The sequence below is a fragment of the Schistocerca gregaria genome, chromosome 2 (genome assembly GCF_023897955.1).
Source record: "Schistocerca gregaria isolate iqSchGreg1 chromosome 2, iqSchGreg1.2, whole genome shotgun sequence".
Taxonomy (NCBI): domain Eukaryota; kingdom Metazoa; phylum Arthropoda; class Insecta; order Orthoptera; family Acrididae; genus Schistocerca; species Schistocerca gregaria.
Window position 1 is genome coordinate 377,678,834 of NC_064921.1, and position 27,668 is coordinate 377,706,501.

At 41.6% G+C, this 27,668-nt stretch overlaps 1 protein-coding gene across 4 annotated transcripts in view; it reads left to right on the forward strand.

The window, feature by feature from the left end:
- LOC126320425 (CUB domain-containing protein 2) overlaps nucleotides 1-27,668 on the forward strand; it is a 1,159,067-nt gene that overhangs the window by 978,607 nt on the left and 152,792 nt on the right. For all 4 annotated transcript variants that reach the window (XM_049993929.1, XM_049993913.1, XM_049993920.1 and 1 more), the window contains one exon: nucleotides 23,148-23,355. In XM_049993929.1, the coding sequence (XP_049849886.1) occupies nucleotides 23,148-23,355 (208 nt within the window). The remainder of the gene's footprint in view (nucleotides 1-23,147; nucleotides 23,356-27,668) is intronic.

A 27,668-nucleotide genomic window follows, 5' to 3' on the forward strand; every position in this document is an offset into this window, starting at 1 on the left:
AGTCATGTAGAGTGTGTAGTTGTAGAGTTAGGACCTACATACACTACGTGCTGTCATAGACATGTGTGTAGTTGGTGTCAAATTGTACTGTATGATGGTGATAATGACTGTGAGAGAAGGGAGAAGGTGAGGGTGTGCCGGCACCAAGAGGGCTGCCAAACCTTACGTCACATCTGACTGACAAATCACCACCGGCAGTGTCACATGCCCTCACGTCGTGAGACACTGCAGACAGGTTAGAAATTTTATAAAGGACATTGGCACAAAGGCCGGTTATCAGGACATTTACGCCACCACCTCTCCTCCCTTTGCCGGTTAAATATTGGCATTGAAGATTTCGTCCACGACGAAGATTTGAACCAGTTTACCCCCGAGTCAAATGCCAGTGCACAGGCACACGTTAACAACCTCGGCTGCAGAGGCGAAGAATCCTACAGTGAACGTACTCCACGACTGAAAATCTCCTCACCAATATATACAGCTCTAAAAATTTGCAAGTATTGCGCTGGATGAGTGCTCCATGATCGTGCTCCTCTTCAACACTAACGAAGGATTTATTCACTCGCAGATACACCTTCATCAATGACTATAATTATCTACTAACACAGCACACCACATGCTAATGCTACGCATCTACGCCGCGTTCAGCTACACGAATACTGACCAGGAAACATGCCTTAGTGACACAAAAGACTCCTTTTCCCTGCATACTGCCACTGGTTTTACATCGTACACAGCTGCTCTATGCATACCTCTTAACCTGAAGACATGTTCCAGTGGTTTTTGCTAGCTATTGGCTTCAGCATCAGCCACAAAGTCACCACCTTTCAGCTCGTCACTGGCATCCATACTTTCATTATTGACAGTAAGTACAGCATCGTGCACTCTTTTTTTTAATTACTGTATTCATTAAGTTATATTTATGAAGTGATTTAGTCCTTAAAATCAAGGTGTGTACACCAAAAATGAATAATTCTTTCCCTTCAGTACATTTTCGCATATAATTGTTACTGTCATCCTATGTAGACTCTCTGTCTCCAGACCTATTGCACACTTGTAGCATTGCTCCTCAGTTTTCTGACAGGCTAATAGTGTCTGACATTTATTATTATAATTACAGCCATATACAGAAATTCTATTACTTTGTTTTCAACTGTCTTCAGAGTCTGCTTTTGATAATCGAAATAGTATATGTGTACCAACTATCCGAGCCTTTTTGTTTACATTGGCGACTCAGACGCACAGAGATCATTGGCCTAGTGACATCGCCATCCATATCTGTGATGTCATCAATCTACTAAGTGACATAATCATCCATATTACTGGGAAGGTATACCCCCTTCTGCTCGCACTCCCTATCTACAGCCAGTCATAGCGAAGTATTAAAAGTAAAATAAACAACGGAAAGTTCATGATGTGTAAATAGCACAATTGTGTTAGTCAAAAATTAAAACCGTTGTGTTTCTCCTCCCATCTCCAACCAGTCGTAATCCAGTACTCCTTATGTCCAACCAATCACAGTGCAGTATTAAAAACGAAAAATCCAAGACAATGGAAATAGCCAAACTGTGTTAATAAGAATATCCTTCTCCCTTTCCCCTCCCCCATATCTCCAACCAATCATAGTCCATTATTAAAAACCTAAGATGATTGAGCGAGACCAACTGTGCTTTATACCTGACGCACTCCCCTCCTTCCCACAAACCAGAGTGTGATATTTAAATGATACACGAACATGGTGTCAAATTACATTGTTTCTAACATACACTTCCCCTTCTCCTCCCTGTACACAATCAGTCAGAGTGTAGTGCTAAAAATACCGCCAAATACGCAATGAAAAATCATGTAACTCTCAGCTTAGAGTCAAATATATTAATTATTTCGAAAAGAAACTTATGTCTGGTACAAAAATATTTCCAAATTACATTATTTATGTACACATATATATCTCATACGTAATATTCAAGTGAATATCATGTTACATTACTTACATACACATATTTTCCTCTGCCATAAAATTAAAATCCCTCCAACTTCAATGATATATATTACACGTAAAATAGAGCGCACACACAGTGTGTAGCGTTCTATCTCCTCTCCTTCCTCTAAGCAAAGTTTAACATTAAAATGAAACAACCAATTAAAACGTAGCCCCATCTGGGCTGTGTTCAAAAATATCACACACCTCCCTTTCCTCAGCTCCAATCAGAGCATAGTTCTTAAATGTCCACAAAATTATTCAAATAATTACAACACATAATCAAAGCATATGAATTGTGTAAAAAAGTAACGAACTACGTTTTTGTTTACTGACTCCCAAAATTTTGTTTATGGCCTGCTTTACAAGTTGCATTGGTACATGTCATTAAAAAGCTATATATCGTTTGCTACGAAATATTGTAATGAGTGTATAAATAATAATATAAATATGTGCTATATAAATAAATAAGTAATTAAAAACCAATGTTTGCTTACAAAATATAATTAACAAATTTAGTATTACGTAGTAGTTGACCCAAGAGTTTTATTTTTAAATACTGTTCTGCAAACCTGAAAAATGTGATATAAAATCAGTTGCGGTTTTACGTCCCATTTGCTTACTGTCTCCAACAGATGGCCGCACTGGTAAAAACATTAAACATTCGATCTTTGTACCGTAAGTATCTTATCTTACTGTCACCACAGATGCCTGCACTGGTAAAAAATGCCTTACATTAATAATTTTACACATCTATGATGCTACTCAAATATCACACTATTCTTTCGAAGTCTAAAATGGCTGCAAAAATATTTCTGCACTGTGATAAAAGTGCAATGTTTACATCAAGTTTCATGATGTTAATTTTTCCATACACATATTGATGTCAAATTAATGCTTAAACATGATTCTCAACTTTCAAATAAGTACTCCAGTGATGTTTCCATGCCAAAATAGTTGCAAATAATGGTTGAAATTACAAGTTCAGCTTATGGATCAATGTCATAAAACTACCCTGATCAGGCTTATAACTGCAGAAAATACCTTTCAGCTAAAGCACTACGCTAAGGAGGCAATCACACGAGTAAACCGATAGTCTGAATGTAATTAATTGGTCTTACTCTTGATATATCACAATACACTCTGAATTTTAATATTTTCGCATTTAAATTGTTGTCAAGCAACATTCTAGAAGGGATAAAGATAATGCATCATGTTATACATTAAAAAATATAACCAATGATACTGATTAACAATTATGATATTATTACAAATGAAAGAAGTCTACTGGAGATTTTGTACAAAAACAAAACGTTTGACCAAGTTTACACTCAGAACTAAGGTGCCAAATCTCTTTAAATGGGTTAAAGGCCACATTTCCTATAATCAATAATTAAATAATATCATAATCTAATAAAAATATGCGACACACACACAACATAGTAAAATACAAACAAACAGCATATTAGGAAGGGATACTGTTTTCGACTTATGGAAGAAATTAGATGTTTATTACGATATATCTATTAAGCTGCTGAATAGCATGATTTCTTTATGCACACCTTACATGACGACTCAAGACACTAACAGAGAGATGTGACATATTAGAGTTGAGATCTCTAAAGCAAATAAAATTATTTATCAATTATGGTATTGTTGATAGTATATGTGAGATTTCACACTCTTTGCAGGCCCAGTGAAGCTTGAAATTAAACATACGAAAATCTATGGTGTCTGCGCAACTTAATAAAATACACACAGCTTGCATGCTCATCATAATGTAAGCTATCTCTATTCCCTCCTAGATGTCCCCTCCATATCGCCTATTACCTAATGTCTAGTGCCACAAACTTCTCTTCAGAATGACTTCACCATAAACATCGTTCACTTACTTCCACTGAATGTTGAAAAGCAGTAATTGTTCTACATATTAACCCTGAATGCTGACAGTGTGTATGTGTCGTGAGTGACAGCTACTGGAGGAGGAAAACTGTATTTCCTCTGTAATAGATGCTTATTCATCATAAAATGGCGCATGAGAACAATTTAAATGTGGAAATATTTAATTTGAGGGTGTATCGTGACTTACAGCATGAGTAGGCCTAATTAATTACATTCAGACTGTGACTTTGCTTTGTGCTTGCCTGCTTAGGATTGTATTTTAGATAACATACATGAAGCGCCCAATAATGTGTAGGGCCCCCGAGACCACGCATAACTGTCGCAACACGACATGGCATGGTCTCGACTAATATCTGAAGTAGTGTTGGAGAGAAGTGACACCAAGAATCCTGAAGGGCTGTCCATAAATCCGTAAGAGTACGACAGGGTGGAGATCTCTTCTGAACAGCGCATTACAAGGCGTCCCAAATATGCTCAATAATGTTCATGTCTGGGGTGTTTGATTGACAGCGGAAGTGTTTCAGCTGAGAGGATTGTTCCTGTAGCCACTCTGTAGCAGTTCTGGACGTGTGGAGTATCACATAGTCCCGCTGAAATTGCCCAAGTCCGTCGGAATGCACAATGGGCATGAATGGACGCAGGTGATCAGACACGTACGTGTCACCTGTCGGGGTGGTCCCATATCACTTCACTTCCCACGCCTCACACCATTACAGAACCTCCACCAGCTTGAACAGTCCCTTGCTGGCATGCAGGGTCCATAGCTTCATGAGGTTGTCTCCATACACGTATATGTCCATCCGTTCGATGCACTTTGAAACGAGACTCGTCCGACCAGGCAACATGTTTCCAGTCATCAGCTGTCAAATATAGGTGTTGAGGAGCCCAGGCGAGGCGTAAAGCTTTGTGTCGTGCTGTTACCGAGGCTACACGAGTGGGTCTTCGGCTCCGAAAGAACATATCTATGATGTTTCGTTGGATGGTTAGCACGCTGACACTTGTTGATGACCCAGCATTGAAATCTGCATCAGTTTGCGGAAGGGTTGTACTTCTGTCACACTGATCGATTCTCTTCAGTCGTCTTGGTCCCGTTCTTGCACGATCTTTTTCCGGCCGCAGCGATGTTGGAGATTGCTGTTTTACCCGATTCCTGATATTCACGGTACACTCGTGAAATGGCCGTACGGGAAAATTCCCACGTCATCGCTACCTCGCGTCCCATCGCTCGTGCGTCGACTATAACACTATGTTCAAACTCACTTAAATCTTGATAACCTGCCATTGTAACAGCAGTAACCTATCTAATAATTACACCAGACACTTGTTGTCTTATATAGGCGTTACCGACCGCAGAGCCGTATTCTACCTGTTTATGTATCTCTGTATTTGAACAAGTATGCCTGTACCGGTTTATTTGGCACTTCAGTGCATATTTTCTGCTGCCTGGTCAGGATAGTTTTACAACATCGATCCCTTAGGCCTAACTCCTAATGTAAACTACTATATTTAACTATTTAAGGATGTAAAGAGCATCGTAACACTTACTTCGGAGTTAACAAACATGTTTTAGGTATAAATTTGACGACATTGTATGTATGTGGAAACTAACATTACAATAATTGCCCTTTCTTCACATTGCACGAGCATTTTTGCGAACATTTTAAAACATGACTTGGAAAGAATACTGAAACATTTAATGTTTAGATTAAAATTACAGCCGTGTGTTGGTGACTTTAAACAACTGGGCCATAAAAGAGCTCAGTTGATTTTATTTCGCGTTTTTCAGGGTTTGCGTAATTGTATTTGAAGTAAGACTATTGCTTGACAGTTACATATTACTACTTTGATAATTACACTTTACTACAAAATATTGATTTTGAAATAGTTATAAAATATGTTATGTACTTTTTTCTATATTCCATAGCAAGTGATATATAGGTTCGAAAGAAATTTGCCGATGCCACTGGTGAACCAGTTCATAAACTTTTTTTTTGTTAGTAATGAAAGCATAGTTCATCTTTTTTTCACCCAGTTCAGATACTTTGACATATTTTGTTTATAAATGTTTCGGGTATTTTTTAGTACAGTTCAGATGGAGATACATTGTAATTGACTCTTTCATTTTAAAACGAGGCTCTTATTGGGGAGGAGAAAGGGGGGGATGGATGACATTTATTGATAAATAATTCACGTCATTGAGATACTTTTGAGCGCATCCCAGAGAGGGTTGCATTGTAATTAGCTCTTTCTTCTATTGGGCTCCCATTTGAGGAATAAGATGAGGGGGGAAGGATATAAAGCTTAATTGGTTTGTTCACATCATCTAGCAGCCTTAATTGTGCTTCATGGCTCTGAGCACTGTGGGACATACCTTCTGAGGTCGTCAGTCCCCTAGAACTTAGAAGAACTTAAACCTAACTAACCTAAGGACATCACACACACAAACACCCATGCCCGAGGCAGGAATAGAACCTGCGACCGTAGTGGTCCCGCGGTTCCAGACTGTAGCGCCTAGAACCGCTGGGCCACACCGGCCGGCCATACTGCTTCATGTTTGCTTGGAGCTAAGGAGGGAAGAGAGCATGACTTGATGCATACATATGAAGTAAAGTAATTTGAGGCCATGTTCATGCATCATTTTAATAATACGCTCTGACTGGTTGGAAAGAGGATGGTGTGTGGTATTAAGCGCAATTGGTCTATTTGCATCAACTTGGATTTTTATTACTGCACTATCATTGACTACTGAAGGTAGGAGGGAGGAAAGGGGAGAGGGACAAGGATTTTAAGGATCATTTTTAAAAATCATTATCCTGATTAACAAAGGCAGAAGCAAAATGTGAAAAAGAAACACTAACAGAATAAAGCATGTCACTTGAGTCTATAACATTAGTCTCCTACCTCCAGACAGAAAAGTATTGTAATGTCATTTGCGTCATTAGCTCGTAAAATGTGTTTGTAACAAACTACCCTATCCTTAAAAATCGATAGCAGTATTGATACGCTAGTAAAGATTACAGGGAGCAATAGTACACACTACGTAGTGATGTGTGAGTTGCTTCGTGCAATGACAGAGTATAACGCGGCCTAAAGTTCCCAGCACGCTAACAACAAATTGACACAGAACCAAAAACATCGACCATAATTGTCTTTTTTCTGGAATCATATTAATTTTTGATGAAGTTAACCACAATTTGGTCAAAGAATAAGGGGAAGACATTTCATGTTTGTGAATCACTGAACGTTGTTATGTGTAGTTTCATCATTCCTGTCTTCTTACGCGTGGCCATGGTGGCCTTAATTTCTGTTCAGTTACACAAGAATTTTGAAATCCGTTTTTCCAACTACGAGAAATCGATGTTTATTCTCCCGTATACATTCCTTTTTATTCACACGAAACTTCGATAGCTGCATTTTTTCTTCTAATTTTATTTTCAGCGGGAAATGAAAACTGCAAGGAAATTCATCAGGTAGCTTTCTTTTGTCAATGACGTTTTTGATCTAATATCACTTTCGCTTGCAGCACTTCACATTTCTTGATGAAAAACGCGACTAGATATCGCACCACTAACGTTTATATACCTTCCTCTCGCTAAACGTGTACCTGCATATTACGAGTAAATAAACGTTCCTCTGACTAACATCTACATCTACATGACTGCTCTGCAAATCACTGTAATGTACCTGGCAGAAGGTTCAGACAACCAATTTCAGGCTATTTCTGTACCATCCCACTCTCTAACAGCACGTGAAAAAATGAACACCCAAATCTTCCAGTATGAGCTCTGATTTCCCTTATTTTATTACGTTAGCGATTTCGCACTATCTACATGAGAGCCAATAAAATAGTTGCGCATTCGGCAGAGAACGCTGGAGAATGAAATTTCGTGAAAAGATCTCGCCACAACGAAAAATGCTTTTGTTTCAATCATTGCCGTCCCAGCTCGCGTCTCATAACCGCAGCATTCTCTCCCCTATTTTGCCATGATACAAAATCAGCTGTCCTCTTCTGAAGTTTTTCGATGTCCTTGGTCAACCCTTTCTGGTAAGGATGCCATACCTCGCAACAGGTTCTAGGCGCTTCAGTCTGGAACCGCTACGGTCGCAGGTTCGTATCCTACCCCGGGAATGGATGTGTGTGATGTCCTTAGGTTAGTTAGGTTTAAGCAGTAAGTTCTAGGGGACCGATGAACTCAGATGTTAAGTCCCATAGTGCTCAGAGCCATTTGAGCCTCGCAGCAGTACTGCAGGAGAGATTGGACAAGCATAGTGTAGGCGGTCTCTTTAGTATACCTATTACATTTTCTAAGTGTCCTGCCAACAAAACACAGTCTTCGGTTTGCCTTCCCCACAACATTTTGCATGTGACGATTTAAATTTAAATTGTTCGTAGCTGTAGTTCCTTTAAATTTGTATTATTAACTTGCAATGGAAATTTAACGTTCTTTTTTTAGTACTCACGTGGACTACCTCACACTTTTTATCGTTCGGCATCAAATGACACTTTTCGCACCGTACAGATATTATGTCTAAATCATTTTATAATTTGTTTTCATCTTATGATGACTACTAGATCGTAAACGACAGCGTCATCTGCAAACAAACTAAGAGGTCTGATTACATTGTCTCTCAAGTTGGAAATACAGATGACAAACAGTGTAGGGCCTATAGCACTTCCTTGTGGAACGCCAGATATCTGTTGACTCGATGACTTCCTGTCAATAACTACGAACTGGGTCCTTTCTGGCAGGAAATCACGAATCCAGACTTACAACCGAGACGATACCCCACAGGCATACAATTTGATCAACTGAACGTAAACATTACAATTGCAGTGTACTGCGTCATAAAATGTGTAGAGCTGCAACTCTGAGTGATATTAGGCCAAAAGCAGCAGTCTCAAGGGGAAGTACACTGAAAGGCATACTTGCATATGCTCTTTTCGGATGTAAAGAAAATCATACGAAAAATTCACCCACTGCCATTGTTTCAAATGAATAAAACGAAGCAATTACAGTAAAATAAATACGCAATTTTAGCAGTTGCAAAGACGGATTAGAAATAATTTAACTAGTTTATCATTTCTATTAATCGTCCTTTACAGTCAATTACACAAGAAAGTTCATGCCATGCTTTTAAATGTAGCGTCTGCGGTGACATCTCTGATACGGATCTCGAATCTGTACTCAATGCGCTTTTCCACAGTGTGTAGATAAACAGTGTGATAGCGGAATGTTTTGTTTTCTCGGCTGCAGTTTAAAATGAGCGCAAAATACATGAAGCTGAAAAAATGTGCAATATTGATCAAAAATGCTTTCTTAGGTCAGTTAAGAAGGTATTTGGTTCGAACGAGGCAAACTGTCTGAAGAGGATAATGATCTGAAACGTCGCAGCCGTCTCTGTACAGCGTCGAAACGAGACGATGGTGAGACCACGATGGATTAGGCTGCAATGTCTCCAGATCCAAATCCGATCGCAGTGTTTCGTCGTATATTAAGATGAAGCTCAAAGAAAAGGCCAATATATACTTGGAAGCAGCTGCCATATAAAATCAGGACAATATGGAGATCGTTACCGAAAGAATATGCAGAAGATCTCGTGAAAAGCAAGTCAAAAAGGAGCAAAGCTATAATCGATAACAGGGGCGATGGGATTAACTATTAGATGACTGTGCAATTAGTAATAACTTGTATTTTCGTGTAAACATATTTATAACTGTGCCTTTTATTTCATACAAAGGCGTACACTTTCTTGTGCGAGTGACTGTATTTTGTTCCTCTTGCAATTTTCATCTCATTATTACACAGGTCAAAACAACTAGGGCTTCATGCGACATAAACTGATAAATCGTTCAGACTGTGTTGCGTCTGGGAATATCAGTGTACAACTACTCAATACTGCCACAGCAAGAGGGAAAAGACCGCTCCGTTCATCTAGGCAAGTCATAGAAGAAGCGTGTGGCAAGCACTCCGGTGTTCCGCTGAAACAGGTGTGGCAGATGTCATACACTATGTAATCAAAACTATCCAGATACCTGGCTGAAAATGACTTACAAGTTCGTGGCGCCCTCCATCGGAATGCTGGAATTCAATATGGTGTTGGCCCACCCTTAGGCTTGATTACAGCTTTCACTCTCGCAGGCATACGTTCAATCAGGTACTAGAAGGTTTCTTGGAGAATTGCAACCCATTCTCATTTGGAATTCCTGAGTGATGATCTGGATAGATGTCAGCCTATTACGCATTACGACCCTCTTCAACTGTCGACGGTCTCTGTCAGTCAACAGACGAGGTCGGCCTGTACGGTTTTGAGCTGTACGTGTTCCTTCACGTTTCCAATTCACTATCACATCGGAAACAGTGGACCTAGGGGTGTTCAGGAGTGTGGAAATCTCCCGTACAGACGTATAACACAAGTGACACAAAATCACCTGACCATCTTCGAATTCCGTGAGTTCCGCGGGGTGCCTCTTTCTGCTCCCTCACGATGTGTAATGACTACTGAGGTCGCTGATATGAAGTACCTGGCAATGGGTGGTAGCACAATGCACCTAACATGAAAACGTATGTTTTGGGGGTGTCCGGATATTTATGATCACATAACGTACCTAGTGCGCAAAATAAAACATGTCGGACGTTTTAAGTAGAATGTAAGAAACAGAATAGCACAAGAGAAGAGGCAATTCCTTTCTAATAGAAGTCTACTACTGGCGAACACAAAGCTGAAGTTGAGGAAGAAATATCTTTGAATGTATGTCTAGTGCACAGCATTGCATGGAGGTGAAACATGGATTGTGGGGAAACCTTAAATGAAGAGAATCGAAGTATTAGTTTTACAGCAGTGTGTCTGCAGAAACGGCGGGGAAAGTACATAAAATGTGGGAAAGACTCACTAGAAGAAGGAAAAAAAACTATGAATTTGAGGATTAAGAAATATGAGAGGGCTCGACGATATGCATTTAGCGCTTCTAAACGTTCTGGCATGGAATCTAAGTGTGTGTCAAAGTGTGTGTGAAATCTTATGGGAATTAACTGCTAAGGTCATCGGTCCCTAAGCGTACACACTACTTAACGTAAATTGTCCTAAGGACAAGCATGCCCGAGGGAGGACTCGAACCTCCGCCGGGACCAGCCGGCATGGACTCAATGTGGGTATGAATGTGTTCGCATGCAAGTCCACTAGACAACACAAGTAGTTGTTGGAAGGCAGCAAGTATCCGACCATACATAATCAGGACGTCATCGATGGATCGGTCATACGCGAAGCATTTGTGCAAAGAAGGGGAGTTGTGGTATCTTTAGATGCTGAAATAAGGCTTGCGCATTGCCGCCGTATGGAACCGAGCATTGTCCTGCTGAAATGGGGCCTACATAGTGACCTGAAGGAAGGGCAGTACACCTAGCTACCAAAGCTCTGCGATGTAGCAGTTGATGTTCTCAGGCCCACAACGCGTAGAAGCTGAAAATGAGTTATATATATAATGGCACCCCAAGCCATCGAAATTGTATGTGTGTGCTTCTCAAGAACGCGGGCTGTGCAATTGTCGTCGCCACACTTGCGTCTAACATGGATGAGGACACCAGTATAATACTAGTCTGAAAAAGTTGCATATTGCCACTAAATATGCCAGTATCTGCTTTCAGGTGCCGTTCGCTGTCTGATGTGTTTGTGGTGTCTGGACAATGAGAGACGCGCTGCGGCAGACGTGCGATCCGGATGGTTTAAACAAATCACACAGTGAAGTCCACATCTGTAGCAATGCCAGAGTCTCACTCTATCACTACAGACGAAGTTGTATGACCCACGTCCGATATACGGACAAAGTCAACCCGTGGTCTGGTCACAGTGAGTGGTTCAGTATCCGCTCACCACGGCTTTAGACCCTGCTTAGTCTATATGCATATCCATGTAATGTTAACGACTTCTTTTTGGTTTTGTATTCTACACGACAAAAGTTAATTGGTGAAATTCTTCCTGATTGTTACAATTCTCACAAACGTTAGAGTGCAGTAAGAGATAAAGTATACAGGTTACACAAAAACTGAAAGTGTAAACTGCCGCGGGTGAAAATATACGAAGATTGAAGAAAAAACGTTCCAATAAACATGGATCCGAAACTTGGCCGTTTGTGAGATAATTTCGAGAATGTATGCGAATGGCTCGCAGCTACTAGAATGTGCTGAAAAGTAATGCCTCAGAATTTTTGTGTGAAAATTCTTAAAACTTTTTAAATAAAAAAAACCTTATTAGCCTTATACATCTTTATTCTTCATGTCTACATATTTATTTCTCAACATAGTCACCCTGGCGACGAGTACATTTCTCCCTGCGAGACATCAGTTTGTTCATACCGTCAATGTAGAATCTTTGAGTTTGTTGGCGGAACCACAACGTCACGTCTACCAGCACCGCTTCATCACTGTCAAAGTGAAGTCGCCGAAGTTGTTCTTTAAGTTTTGGAAACAGATGAAAATCGAATGGGACCAAGTAGGCACTGCATAGAATATAATGGATGACAGTGAACGCAAGGTGTCGGATTTCTGCAGATGTCGGAACGCTTGAGTGTGGGCTGGCATCGTCACGCAGAGGGAGAGGATGGAAGTCTTCGAATTCGACACTCGATTACAGCACGCTGTTTGTCACGCACCGCCATAGTTACGTTACACACCCCGGTGTTACACGTTACAATTCCAATTCCTCAAGCGGCAGATGGCTGCAAATATGTAGACAAGGAAACTAAAATGCATAATGTCAATAATTTTCGTTTTATTTAAAAAAAACTCCAAGAGTTTTCACGTAAAATATTACGAAGCATTAGTTTTCAGCACATTCTCGTAGCCGAGGAGCCAACTCTTACTTCAGTATAAAATACTGTTCTATTTGTTCTAACTGGCACAAATAAATTTGAAATATGAACTTATCGATTAAGTCCTCAAGTAACTGAGCTCAAAATTCACCCATAGACACTTAACAAAAAAGACAGTACCGTGTTATCACATTACAGTTTGCAGTTTATTGTACATTGTGGTGTTTCTCGTATTTTGAAGCAAAATTGCTGTCATCTCTGCAGTGAATTACCAATTATCCGTAGCTCCCCCACCTCGGATGTTCTCGTAAATATTGGCAAGACTGTATAATTCGCTGGTCCAGTTCTTCAACCGCGTCAGTATGAGTTCTATACAATTCACTTTTATGATGACCTCCCATATAAAAATCCACAGAACTAAGGTCAGTGACACTGGAGATCAAGGCACAGGTCCTAGTCGAACAACTCATCGTGTTACCCGTCTTGAACCACACTGGAGCGGTAGAAGTTGTCTAAAATCATCAGCAAAATGTGCACCTATGTGAACGCAATGAGCTGCATATTTAATAGAAAAGTACAGTCCAGAATCGGATGCTAATCATGCAAAATCGCCGTTAACAATGAGGAAATCATCCAGGCGACGCACCAGGTTGAAGATATCCGTTTTGTAAAATCCGTGTCTTTTGAATGAAGAACTCCGTAACTGCCTGCTGCACATCCTCGTTCGATCGTCCGCAAGGAATCATCGACACTTCAGGGTTCTTTTTAGTGACCGGAGGCGCGGTAATCACATGGGGTAGAGATCAGAACTGCAGGGCTCATGCTCGAATGTCTCTCAGTTGATTTGACATAACGTCTGCTTCGAGACAATCGTGTTACGAGGGCGTGCATTATCATGAAGAAGCAGGACCCATTATCCACAACAGTTGTTTTCGTCAGACATGCTACCCCAGTCATTTTCTCCATTCTCCGATGGTTACTTACCTGTATTTGTCCTTTGTCAGGGAAGAAAAGAATAACTGCACGTTATCTGGTAGTACTGTCGCCGCAGTTCACGTGTACACGTTTACCGTATGCACGTCGGAAAGAGAGAAATGCCACAATACCTCTTGCCTCCATGTCGATGCTTATATACCTGCATCGTAGTCGCGATAAGTTGCTTATATGAGTACACGACAGCAACTACCTCAAAAGGGGACTTTTTGATCACCATTTATCCATATTTGATATTGTGTCGCTCCAAGATTTTGCTGACTGTTATGGAACTATTGCCGACTAATGGGATGCACGCTAGCGGTGTGCTCCGGTTTTCTTTCAATTGTTGTTTAGGTACAAACCTTATAACGCACGTATAATTTGTTTGTTTCTGTAACTAGTCCTTTGGTATTTGTCTCCAGGTGCTTCAGTTCATTTGGAAAGCGCTGTCCTGGTCGCAGAGGATCACACCCTGAAAACAATTGCACGTGATGATGATGTTTGGTTTGTGGGGCGCTCAACTGAACGGTCATCAGCGCCCGTAAAAAGTACCAATTTTTTTGCAGTCCAATCTGTCCACTGTCATAATGATGATGACAACACAAACACCCAGCCTCCGGGTAGAGAAAATCCCCAACCCGGTCTGGAATCGAACTCGGGACCCCGTGATCCAGAGGTAGCAACGCTAGCCGCTAGACCACGAGTTGCGGACACATTTGCGAGTGAAACACATTTACGCTGACAGCTGTTACAAATGCTGCAGGCGTATAGATAACAATCCACCTGCGCTCTATCAGTGAACAAGGCCGACGAGGAGCTACACTAACTATGAGCAGAATTTCAAAGGTGGAAAGGCCGAACATCCGCGAGTTACTTGACGATCAAGATTTGGTCATACTACCGACTAATAAAGATGTTAAGATGTTGCTTCTGCGCTCTTCGCTTGAGCAGGAAATTTATGGACTTCTCCGTGAAGCGGCGTACAGGAAAATGGAAGGAGATTCAACAAGTCACCCGAACATAAAGACCCTCTTTTCATGCTACATCCCGAGCGGAAATCGTAAATTAATCTCGAACCACGAGCTCCTGCTCCGCCATGACTGTATGGTCTGCCAAAGGACGACAAAGAGCGCTTTCTGCTGTGTGACATAGTCGGCTATATAAGAGCATTAACATACGGCTTGGTCAAACAGTAAACTGCTCTCCTGAGTCAGTAGCGGGGAAACCCTAATATCACATCCGTAGATGTATTTAGATTGTACAACATCTATATAACTTCGCCTCAGGGATAGTGACCTGTTAATGAGTTTTGACGTAGTGTACCTCTTCACCTAGTTACCATGAAAGGAATCGATGGAACTGATAAGAAATACGATAATTTTTAATTTTGTGTTCATCTCAGTTTTCTACCTGTCAGATAGAATAGATGGACGGCGTCTCTATTGGTTTTCCTCTATCAACGGTTGTAGGAAATTTGTTCACGGAAGAACTCGAGATGAAGGCCAATGAGTTAGTGCCGTTTGGCCACATGAACGGGACAGCTTAGGTGATTTCTCCACGAATTTCTCACTCTACCCCAACATACAATTTATCATGGAGCTAAATGAGGATGGCGTCCTCCACCTTCTGGATGTCTCAGTGAAACGGAATCCAGATGGCGAGCGGGGACACTGTGTGCGCAGGAAACACACTATGAATCTGTATCTACGAATTTCTAGTAGTAGCTATAACTCCTAGCATGAAGGCACTTTATGCACACTTTCTCACTGGGGGCGAGCCATCTACGACCGAGACAGCCACCAAATGATCTAAAGCACCTGGAAACAAACACGAAAGGAACGGTTACAGGAAGAAGCAGATAGTTAGTCCAGTTACAGAGGTTATACCTACACAACAGAAAGAGAAAGAGGAGCTCAAAGCACTATCGTGCGTTCTGTTTGTCAGCAATACCTTCCGAAAAGCCAACAGAATTTTTGAGCGACGCGATATGAAATGGTTCAAGTGGCTCTGAGCACTATGCCACTTAACTTCTGAGGTCATCAGTCGCCTTGGACTTAGAACTAATTAAACCTAACTAACCTAAGGACATCACACACATCCATGCCCGAGGCAGGATCCGAACCTGCAACCGTAGCGGTCGCTCGGCTCCAGACTGTAGCGGCTAGAACCGCACCGCCACTCCGGCCGGCACGCGATATCAAATAGGTATCTCGACCACCTCCTGAAATCTGGATAGTACTAAAATCTGTGAAGTATGGTTTAGCCCAAAGGTTCCCAACATTCGTGAGACCATTACCATTGAGTGCAATACGATATTACGGAGAACCAACTTCCTCCCCAACCGTCCCACCACCGACATCAACATTGGCGTCTAACTAAACTTTAGAATGAAAAAGAAATTTCTTTGAACACTTTGATTTTTAAAATTACGAAAGATAAACGATATTTAGTTTTTGTAGGTGTTTTATTAAATTACATACTAACAAGTCAACGAGACAATCGGTACTGTTTATTTCTAACAATATATATTAGGAGTTTTGCTATTTGGGGAGCAAAATAACTTATGATGGTCGAAGTAAAGAGGATATAAAATGTAGACTGGCAATAGCAAGGAAAGCGCTTCCGAAGAAGAGAAATTTGTTAACATCAAGTATAGATTTAAATGTCAGGAAGTCTTTTCGGCAAGTATTTGTATGGAGTGTAGCCATTTATGGAAGTGAAACATAAACGATAAATAGTTTGGACAAGAACAGAATAGAAGCTTTCGAAATGTGATGCTACAGAAGAATGCTGAAGATTAGATGGGTAGATCACATAACTAATGAGGAGGTACTGAATAGGATTGGGGAAAAGAGAAGTTTGTGGCACAACTTGACCAGAAGAAGGGATCGGTTGGTAGGACATGTTCTGAGGCATCAAGGGATCACCAATTTAGTGCTGGAGGGCAGCGTGGAAGGTAAAAATCGTAGAGGGAGACAAAGAGATGAATACACTAAGCAGATTCAGAAGGATGTAGGTTGCAGTAAGTACTGGGAGATGAATAAGCTTGCGCAGGTTAGAGTAGCATGGAGAGCTGCATCAAACCAGTCTCAGGACTGAAGACCACAACAACAAAACAACATATTAGAACGGTGAATCAATTCTCGTAGCGCGAGTGATACCTGTAACTCCTTCGCAGAAAAGAAAGCGAACTATCGGCAGTCATTCATCCACATCCTGCAGCGCCATTTAAAATCAACAGAATTAAAATGTGTGCGGTAGAATTAGACCTACAGTTTGTAAAAACTTGGTTAGTTGGATTCCTTACTTCTGAAGTGGCAGGAAGACTTCAGGCTGCCAAGTGCTTTGTGTCTGCTCACTGCATTGCTACTGCTTCTACTACTACTACTACTACTACTACTACTACTAATAATAATAATAATAATAATAATATTTTGTTGGCCTTGCAGCAGTCTAATAGCCATTATAAGCATGATTCACGAAGATACGCAAATATTTTAATATGTTATTCTACAAGTAAGACTAAAGGAAAATGTTGATATAAACATAGGCCCGTAAATGTTTAGTAACGGAGTTACGGCTAATAAAAGATTTTGCCTGAAATTTAGCAACTTTGCTAATATGAAGCAGTCGCAAAACTGAACGATGTTAAAGTAAAGCACGATTCCCATTTATTTTGTTGTTTCTGATTTGGTGAAATGAATAAAACATGTCCCAGACGAGTATCTGCAGTAGTTTTCCAGAACATCCGGAGAAGCAAAGAAGTAATTTCGCAAAATTTTTAATTTATCAACTACTTGGTCCAGGCTGTTTTTTTAAAAAAATTTCGAATTATTCAACAAAATTTTCAACGAAAGTTTTAGAGGATTTAATTTTGGAAAAATGATGGTAATAACGTTAACTGAAACTGTATGAATGTGTCAGATAATCTGCCTTTATTAATACCATAGCACACGTGAATTCATGTTAAACCAGAAAAAAACAAAGCTCAATGTTAAGGAAGTTGTACAGTGTACAACCAGTTTCACATCACTTTCACAATAAATTTTCACAAATGTCTCCACAGAGTTCAATGCATTTAGCTCCACGTCTGTGAACAGACTGTGTTGCTCGTTTCAGTTTCACGTGGTTGCTCTTAATTTCTTTGCTTATCTGTTTGTTCTGGAAAATTATTGCGGATACACATCTGGGGCCAATAACAACAAAATAAATGGAAATCGTGCTTTACTTTAACCTCGTACAGTTTTGCGATGGCTTCATATTAGCGATGTTGGTCAGTTTCAGGCAAGATCTTTTATTAGCAGTTAATCCGTTACTAAACATTTGGGGATCTATGTTTATATGAATTTCTTTCTTTAGTTTTACTTGTAAAATAACATATTAAAATATTTGCTTATCTTCGTGAATCACCCTGTTTAGTTGCTATAGTGCTCTCAGTTAGTTTATTTATTGTTGAGAAGAAATAATGTCATTTCTGCTCCACTGCGAGAAATACGTACAACTCGGAAAATGCATTTTAATGAGATATTTAAACAATTGTGTTGTATATGTCTCAATTATCTGTCATGAACGCATGATGCAAAGTGTAAAGAATGTGAACAGAGGGAGGACTATCTGAAGAAGATGATGTTCGTACGTTCATTTCACATGCTGAAACCTCCACCACATTGTGTCGCGCAGTAATGCTGTAACTTGGAAAAAAGTAATTATTGTAACTTAGGTAATTACCATTTCAGTCTTACGAAACTGTGATAATAGTAACGATCTTTTAAAAAAGAATTGAGTTTCGTAGGCGAAACAGAATTCAACTTTTTGGTTAACCCTAAGAAAATTACATTTTACCCACGAGGGGTTAACTGCCCACACGTTAGGAACCAGTGGTCTAGGCTTTTGCAAAGCAGAGGTCTACCAAATCCCCTGCCAAAGAGGCAAGGACTATATTTGGGAAACAGTATGCACAGAAGAAGAGAGATGCAGTGAACTTAGACGCCACACTGAATTACGCCAGACCACGAAATTAGCCGTGGTCCACTATGGGATAAAAACTAACCTTACTATAGATTTCAACAAAACCAACCTTTTCCTTTTGAGACTGCGCAATTCCAGAGGCCATTGGAGGTAGGTTCGAAGATGGTCTAATTAACATAGATAACGACCTATATCTGAGTCATGAGTGGAATAATGCACAGCGCTAAGAAAACGTAAAGAGTTCCCGTACAGTGAAGCTCTCATACGGTTGCAATGGGCTATTGAAATGAGGTGGTAGTTCGCAGCTCATCACCAAAACTCCACAGCGCGGTCAGCGAAAGGAGCGGGGTGGTGAAGGAGGTAAACTCCATTGTACATGAGAAGTTGACATGTGGAATGCAGCATGAGGAAAGACGACAAGCGCTGACAGCGCCCCGTCACAATCGACGACTTGACTAAAGAGTATGAGGTCGATAGGCAGGCCAGAATCGAAGCTGTCCTGGAATAAGCCCAAGAAAGATTTGTAATCGTCCTGCACACTGAGATGGAAGCAGCATGTCACGTGTTACGGGAAGCAGACGATCGGCAGATGTCAGAGATACGTACACACGTGAGGACCTCCACAGACACGCTAATCCTGCTATCGGAGGAACGGACAAAGCAGACAGAACTATTGGCCCGACCTGTGCTGACCAACCGAGAGGCACAGACTGATGAACTAGTCACTCCAAGCGGAATTTTGAAAAACCCAAGAGAGACTTGCCCTCATGTTAGAAAACGACGAAAACAACGAAAGCGGTACAACCGTCGATCATGACATCACCCACACGACGAAGTTGGCACACCCTTTGCGAAAACAAGGCGTCAATAGCAGCACTTCTGATCGGTGTTTTAGGAGATTTATTCTGGCCGTAAGTTAAATGTGCTTTAAGAAGAAGGAAAAAAGGGGAAAGAAAACGACGCATCACGAAGGGAAATCGATAGATGCGGTGCACATATACAAACAAACGATTACGATTTCAGGAAATTTGGATAATTTATTCAAGAGAAAGAGCATCACAAGTTAAGCAAGTCAGTAACAGCCCTGGCCCTTATGCTACCTCTTACTCGGATTGGCATTGACTGATACACTTGTCTGATGTCCTCCTTAGGGATATCGTGCCACATGTTGTCCAGTTCACGCGTTAAACCGTCAAAGTCTCGAACTAAGTGGAGGGTCCTGTCCAAAAGGCTTAAAACGTTCTCAATTGGGAGAGATCCGGCGACCTTGCTGGCCAAGGTGGGGTTTGGCAGGCACAAAGACAAGCAATGGAAACTTTCGCCGTGTGTGGGCGCGTACCATGGTCTTCGGTCTGGAATACCACTGACTAAAGTAGAGTTTTCTTTAGTCATGTGTACCACTTCGAACTGAGCCCCGATGACCACCGAAGACAAGTCTGGAGACGGTCTGGACAGCGATGCGATACCAAACCGACTGTCGCCCGCCATGCGGACCGAAACCAAGAATGATGGTCTGGAATGCCATTCCATCTCATACCAGGACGCCACTGGTTGTCATCCGCGGCATCATTGGATCACAGCTGTACGTCGACGATATTCCACAATCCGTTTTGTAGCTATCATGGTAAGCCATTCTGGCCTTACATTTCAGCCCACCTGATCACAGAGTTTCTACTACTTGTATCCGTGTTTACCAGACCCTACCTTGGCCAGGCAAGTCCCTTGATCTCTACCCAACTGAGGACGTTTGCAACGTTACGGACAGGGCCCTCCAACCAACTCGGGGTTTTGAACAAAATCTGGCACGATATTCCTCAGGAAGACACCCAACAACTCTTTCAATCAATGCCCAGCGAATAACTGCTTGCTTAAGGCCCAGCGTTTGACTAGCTCAGTTTGTGAAGTTATTTATCTTGAGTTAATCATCCAATTCCTCTGATGCTGTAATCGTCTGTTTGTCTATACACGTACATCACTCGACTTATTTCCGTCCCATTCGGATAATTCCTCCATTGTGTGTCTATTTTGTCGTAGAGTGTATATGAACCGTTCCTAGCAACACCCTCCAAATAAATTCGCAGTTGGGAGTCATAAAAAACTGACCTTTCATCACAGAAGTAATAATAACGATGCGAACAGAACCACATACCACAAAACCTGAAAACAGCAGTCACGACATTCTCAAACAGCGCATCCTTCTCTCTAGGAGGAGGTGAGAAGAAAGCAGAGCAGCAGTCATGAGGAACCTCGGTACCACCTCAAGTCTGTTTGCCGAAATATCATGGACAGCTTATGACGTGATCTTATAGCTTCATAGACAGGAAGTCGGGAATGGAACACAGATATGCTTAATCAAAGACATTTCGTCTAAAACACTGTGCACAGAAAGTAATTTTAAAAGTTAAATACACTTGATAAATGTTTCAAACAAATTTAGGAAAACTGGAATAAATCCGATGATAACAAAACAGTCTTTGATGTAGTTCAAGAGCTATGTTATTAGGTCTGTTCTATTCCTGAAAAATACGGAGAAGGTTGGGAAGAATCCTTGGTGGTGACTGACAGGCTGTGATCAGTTTCAAAGATAGATTATAGAATTTAGTACATGATCTGTAGGATTCAGAACCGGACTTCATGGTGGTTAGACCAAGTAATCCATATCTGGCTATACTTACAATAGAGTATATCGGTGCAGACAGGGTTCGTTTTCCACGAAATAGATATCTCGACCAACTGCATCTTGTAACAGCAGTACTTCATCTGTGTACCTCTGTGGTGTAACAGTATTCCTCCCTCTACCAAGGAAGGGCGACAGGCTCTTTCAGCACACTGTTTAACACACATTCCCACATAACGGCTACTTCACCATGAAGGTGTTCTCTTCTCACGATGTTCTGTGATTAAACTGCGTATCGCATTCAACAAGAGAAAGTGGCACAAGAACGACTCTCGTAATTGATGGAGAATTATATGAGAAGAGCACTCCATTCATACATGGTCCATTCTCGATGTTGTGTAGACAATGAAATGGCCCATTTCTACACTTCTGTGCCCGAAAGTACATACCATCGGCGTTTGATATACAGGCCAACCGCCTTGAGCTCTGCAGGGAACCACTTAACGTCATCTTTGTATTTGTTGCGCTGCAGTTGTTCTAGGTCGCCCTTTTTCCTTCTTTAAGTTCTTTAAGTCAAAAGTCTTTTGGCTGATTTGATTCACTTCTCCCTCGTTTCCTATCTTGTTCTGGTGTTTTCACCCTTACGTAACTTCCACATCCAACTTCTATATAACTGGTTTGTATGTCCTCGTCCGTTTCTGCCCCCATTGTTTTTTTCCGACAACTGTTCCTTCCAACGCCTTATTAACTATTCCTGGATGCCGTAGCAGAAGTCCCACTACCCCGGCGGTTCTTCTAATGAGGGTTTTCCGTATGGATCGTCCCTCGCCTATTCGTTTTAGTAATTCTTCATTCCGTACCTTATCAGTCCTCTTGATTTCATACACTTTTCGCTAGCGCGAGACACCAAATGCATCCACTCTATTCTCCAGTTTCCCGATAGTCTGTATTTCACTTCCATACAATGCTCTGCTCTAGACGTACATTCTCAGAAGACTCTTCTTCAAATGAAGGCCTAGGCTGTTACTTGGATGCATTAGTTGATAAATGCAACAGCTATTGGACAATCTGCTACCTCCATAATTTTGTACATTATTATCTCCTGGAAGTCCCATGATATGTCTCCAGTCTCACAAAATCAGCACATTAACTTGGATAATTGTTTGGTTGTCGTTTTCCTCAAGGAGTTTTGAAATTTCAAAGAAATATTACCTACCCTTTCTTTCCTATGTGTTATAAATCGACGCCCATTTCTTGTATCAGATCAGGAGACATCTTCACTTCACAGTCGTTCTCAATGTACTGTGGGAGTGCTGATTGAAGGGGGTGGTGCTTAAAGGCAGTCTAAAAGGAACTGTGTTAGGTCGAGTCCGTGTACAGTTCCAGTAACTTGATCCACTTTGCTACCACTGTACAATGAAAAGTTCCTGTGTTTATGAACTCTTGCCAAACACGTGAAATGACACTTTCAGTTCTGCTGAGATTTCACTGTGTGTTTCCAAAGTGCCTTAAGGCAGGAGTAAGAGGCCAGGAGTCCTATGCACTATTTTCCGTTATCTTTGAAACATGGCTTTTTGAAGGAGAGGGTATTCCTTTCCAAAACAAGTACCGCAGTTCTAATTTGTGGGGTCATTTAAGGTTTTGCTAAACTTTTTTCTCTATATTTCTCAAATATGCGTAACTTCTGGACATTGCAGTACAGTGTCAGTATCGTTTAATAGCTTACTTCTACATCTCTGTAGCTTTACCATCTCACTGTTTTCATCTGCGTTTTAAGAATGGAGCCGTGACCTTGGGTGTACTGTAGATGTGTTGTTGAGCCCGGAAGTCCGAGCAGCTTACTGGGTGTACTTGGCCGACGCTCGGCGCACAGCGAGGTGAAGCGTGGCGTGGTGTTGCAGCCCAGTACGAGATCGGGACGCCGATTCCCGACTCGCCGTGCAGCTTCACGGTGCACGCGTCGAGCAAGCGCCAAGGCGAGATCGTGTCGCCCACGTACCCGGGCGCCTACCCCAAGGAGCTCTACTGCAGCTACCTGTTCCTCGGATTCTCCTCGCAGCGGGTGCGCATCGAGTTCCGGGACTTCGACCTCTTCTTCGGCGGCCCGCAGTAAGTACTCTCTACAAAGTCAGACTTCTTGCCTTTAACTTCTCTCCTGTTCTATCGAACAAATCTTCTCTAACTTAGTGCCAAGAGAGATGGCTCAGGGCCCACGGGCTTTCGGCCCAATACTCCCTAACCATTGCCAATAGATAACAAACGACATAAGTTTGGTTTGCAGTATCGTTCGTATAGAGTATCCCGAACCATTAGGGCCAAAATTAAACATGCGATAAATGATAGTAAATGAGTACTTTGAAAGGAGGGATCAATGGTCAGATGTTTCTGACAGTGTAAGGTCATGGATGAGCAATGCATCTGAGGCATGTATGCTAAAAATATGTCAACAATGCGCTGGTCCACCTCTGGTAGTTATCAAGCATTTATTAGACTTGACAATGATTGATAAAGTTATTGGAGGTCCTCCTGAGGATATCATGTCAAAATTCATCCAACTGGGCATTAGATGTCAAAATCCCGACATGGCTGCAGAGCCCTGCCCATAGTTCTCCAAACTTCTCAACCTGGGGAGAGATCCGGTGACACTGATGGCCAAGCTAGGATTTAGTATGCACGAAGAGTGTCTTCCGCTATACTGCCCAACAACCAGCAGTAATTCTCTGAGGTGCCATTTGCCCGTTTCGTTTCATAACAGGACCACTTTAGTTGTCATCCGTGGCACCCTTACGGCACAGCGGTACGTCGACGATATTCTACGCCCCGTTTTGCTGCTCTCCATGGCAAGCCATACTCGGCTTACATTTCAACACGATAATGCCTGCCCACACACGGCAAGAGTTTCTACTTCTTGTCTTCGTGCTTGCCAAATCCTACCTTGGCCAGAAAGGTAGCCGGATCTCTCCTCAGTGAAGGACATTTGGAGCATTATCGGCAGTTCCCTCCAACCACTTCGGGATTTTGATGATCTAACGCGCCATTGGATAAAATTTGGCACGATATCCCTCAGGACGACATCCAATAACTCTCATACGATACTGCAATCCCTGTGTTATTCCGAATTACGATGCAGACGTCCTTTGGACATTCGTAGTTCTGAATAACACAGGAACTGCAATATCACATTTATCCGTAGACACCAGGCAAGCGACTTTCAAGTAAAATCTCTCTCATTTACGGGAATATGCATAATGGATGTACAAGTTGTAGACGCATGGTTGACAACATACACTATGTGTTCAAAAGTATCCGAACACCTGGTTGGAAATGACCTACAAGTTCGTGGCGCCCTTCATCGGTAATGCTGTATTTCAATATGGTGTTGGTCCACCCTTAGCCTTCACAACAGCTTCCACTCTCGCAGGCATAAGTCCCATCAGGTATTGGAAGGTTTCTTCTGGAATGGCATCCCATCCTTCACGGAGTGATGCACCGAGGAGAGATATCGATGACATGCGGTGAGGCCTGGCACGACGGCGTTGAAAAACATCCCAAAGGTGTTCTGTAGGACTCAGATCAGGTCTCTGTGCAGGCCAGTCAACTATAGAAATGTTATTGCAGTGCATTATGAACAGGTGCTCGATCGTGTTGAAAGATGGAATAGCCATTTCCGAATTGCTCTTCAACAATGGGGAGCAAGAAGGTGCTTCAAGCATCAATGTAAGCCTGTGATGTGATAGTGCCACGCAAAAAAAAGCAAGAGGTGCAAGTCCTCTCTATGAAAAACACGACCACATAAAAACACCACCGTCTTCGAATTTTGCTTTTGGCACTACACACGTTGGCAGATGACGTTCACCGGGCATTCGCCATACCCACCCCCTGCCATCGGATTGCCACATTGTGTACCGTGATTCTTCACTGCACACAACGTTTTTCCACTGTTCAATCGTCCAATGTTGAAGCTCCTTACACGAAGCGATTAGTCGTTTACCGACCTGATGTGTGGCTTATGAGTAGCCGCTCGACCATGAAAGTTTTCTCATGTCCCGCTTAACTGTCATAGTACTTGCAGTGGATTCTGATACAGTTTGGAATTCATGTGTAACGGTCTGGATAGACGTCTGCCTATTACACATTACGACTCTCTTAAACTGTCGGCGGTTTCTGCCAGTCAGCAGAAGTGGTCGGCCCGTACCCTTTTGCGTTCCTTCGCGTTTCCACTTCACTATCACATCGGAAACAGTGGAACTAGCGATGTTTTGGGGGTGTGGAAATCTCGTGTACAGACTTATGACACAAGTGACACCCAATCACCAGACCACGTTCGAAGTCCGTGTTTTCCACGGAATGTCCCATTCTGCTGTCTCACTATGTGCAATGACTACTGAGGTCGCTGATATGGAGTACCTAGCAGTAGGTGGCAGTACAATCCACGTAATATGAAAAACGAATTTTTTGGGCGTGTCCGGATACTTTTGATCACATGGTGTATGTTGGCGTCTGGCCGTGAGTCGTGCCGGGATAACCACATGGAAGGCGACCTCTCGCGATAAGCGGAAAATTTGAGTCGTGTCCCGCCCGGCACAAATTTTCATTGTCGTCATTCCATTCTACAGCTGATGGTTGTCCATCGCAATTACGAATACATTTAACGTATCCAGTAAACTGCTTCCATGAGGGCCAGAGGCGGACCAAAGCGTTATTGACTAGCTTAGTCTGTGAAGCTCTTTCTCTTGAATATATCATCCAGATTTTCTGTACATGTGCATAGCATCTGCCTACTTCCTCCACTTACGGATAATTCCTTCATAGTTCGTTCTCGTAATTTTTTAATGTATTTGTAAACTGATTACAGGTCCTCTGACCGTAGGCTTTCGCGGCCAGATCTGATTTCAATAAAATTATTTTGGGTGTGTGATCTGATCAGTAATGTGATAAAACTTGTTATGCTCCTCTGATATGCTTGGCGTCTAAATAAATGCGGCAGGAAGAGAACCCCGATGCTTACTGCGCAATAGTGTGATCTCCCAACTATTAGTAACACCTGTGAACAGCTACGTATTCTGGTCATCTTGTCTAGCAAGCAGGCTCTCTAGTAAGGCCGTGAAATTGTCAGAACAATCCGGCCAATCGCTGATAAATTTATCGAATAGCGTAATGGGTGACAAAAGCATGTGGCCTACGGAGAACGTATTGTCAACTGCTACAAAACACAATGCAATCTGCTTCTGACTCAGAACCTTCGTGAAAAGCCAGATGTTATTATAGAAGGAACATCAACGCTCCCTGAAGTCGAACATTTTACACTCTTAGGACTGAAGGTAAAAGGAAACTTTCTTGGAGTGTTCCTGAGATTATGTGCAAAACTGAAAACGGCTGTCTTTACTGCAACTATGGCTATGAGTCACCCTGAAATCAGAACCTGATTTACTTTTTCTTACTCCTGCTATATTATCTGCCATGGCAATACATTTTGAGATAATCACAATGAACTTTCTCAACCAAGGAAAGCGTCGTTAGAAAGATTTGTGGAAATATATTGAAAACGTTTACTTTGCTTCTTTTTAGTTTATCTTCCATGGTAAATTTCTCTTCCGTTGCACTAGTGTGCCGCATTTAACTTCCTAGGTTAATCAATTATTTAACTGATTTGTTCCTTGTAGCTTTACAGAGCTATCTATTTAATACGAAAAGGAAATAATATTCATGTAATTGAAAAATATCTTTGCATTCATTGGGCGGTTTTCTTTTGCTTAGGCATTACTTTATGATAACTGAGTGTAGCAACTTTAGATAAAATACCTGTGGGACAGATATTTATTAAAAGTACGACCTTTAGATTTATTGAACTTCGCGAAGTTATTTGTGACTGGCCGGATTGCTGTGACAGTTTCACAGCCTCATTCGAGACCTCTGCTTGTAACAGGAGATGGTCAGAATGAGTAGCTGTAAGTGACTATTGTTGGTAACCGGGGCATCGAACTAAAGCGCAGTAAAGATAACAATATCATTCTCTTTTCTGTAAAATATTTCATATTCTTAAACATTAGTTTGGTGGTTTGTAGATTAGCGCTGTGTATATTAAATGTAACTGCCAGTGAAGGAGATAACCATCAGACACTTTTCGTTTGTTTGTAAATAAATGTTTAGAGATGCTAAGGTTCATCTTCAGGTTATATAAACGAATCACGTGCAGTAAATCTTGTTCCACCCCCGTCAACACTGGCACCTGTTGTATGTTCTCTGAAACACTACCAGGATGAATGTAAATGATACACAGATATTATTTGAAAGTGAGCCACAGAACTCGAAACATCGAATCATAAATGAAATAATGTGGAAGAAAGGGAAGGTGACAGTTTAAGGACAAGACGACGACGTCGTTACGGGTCGAGCATAGATGGACTAAAATGAGGGAGAAC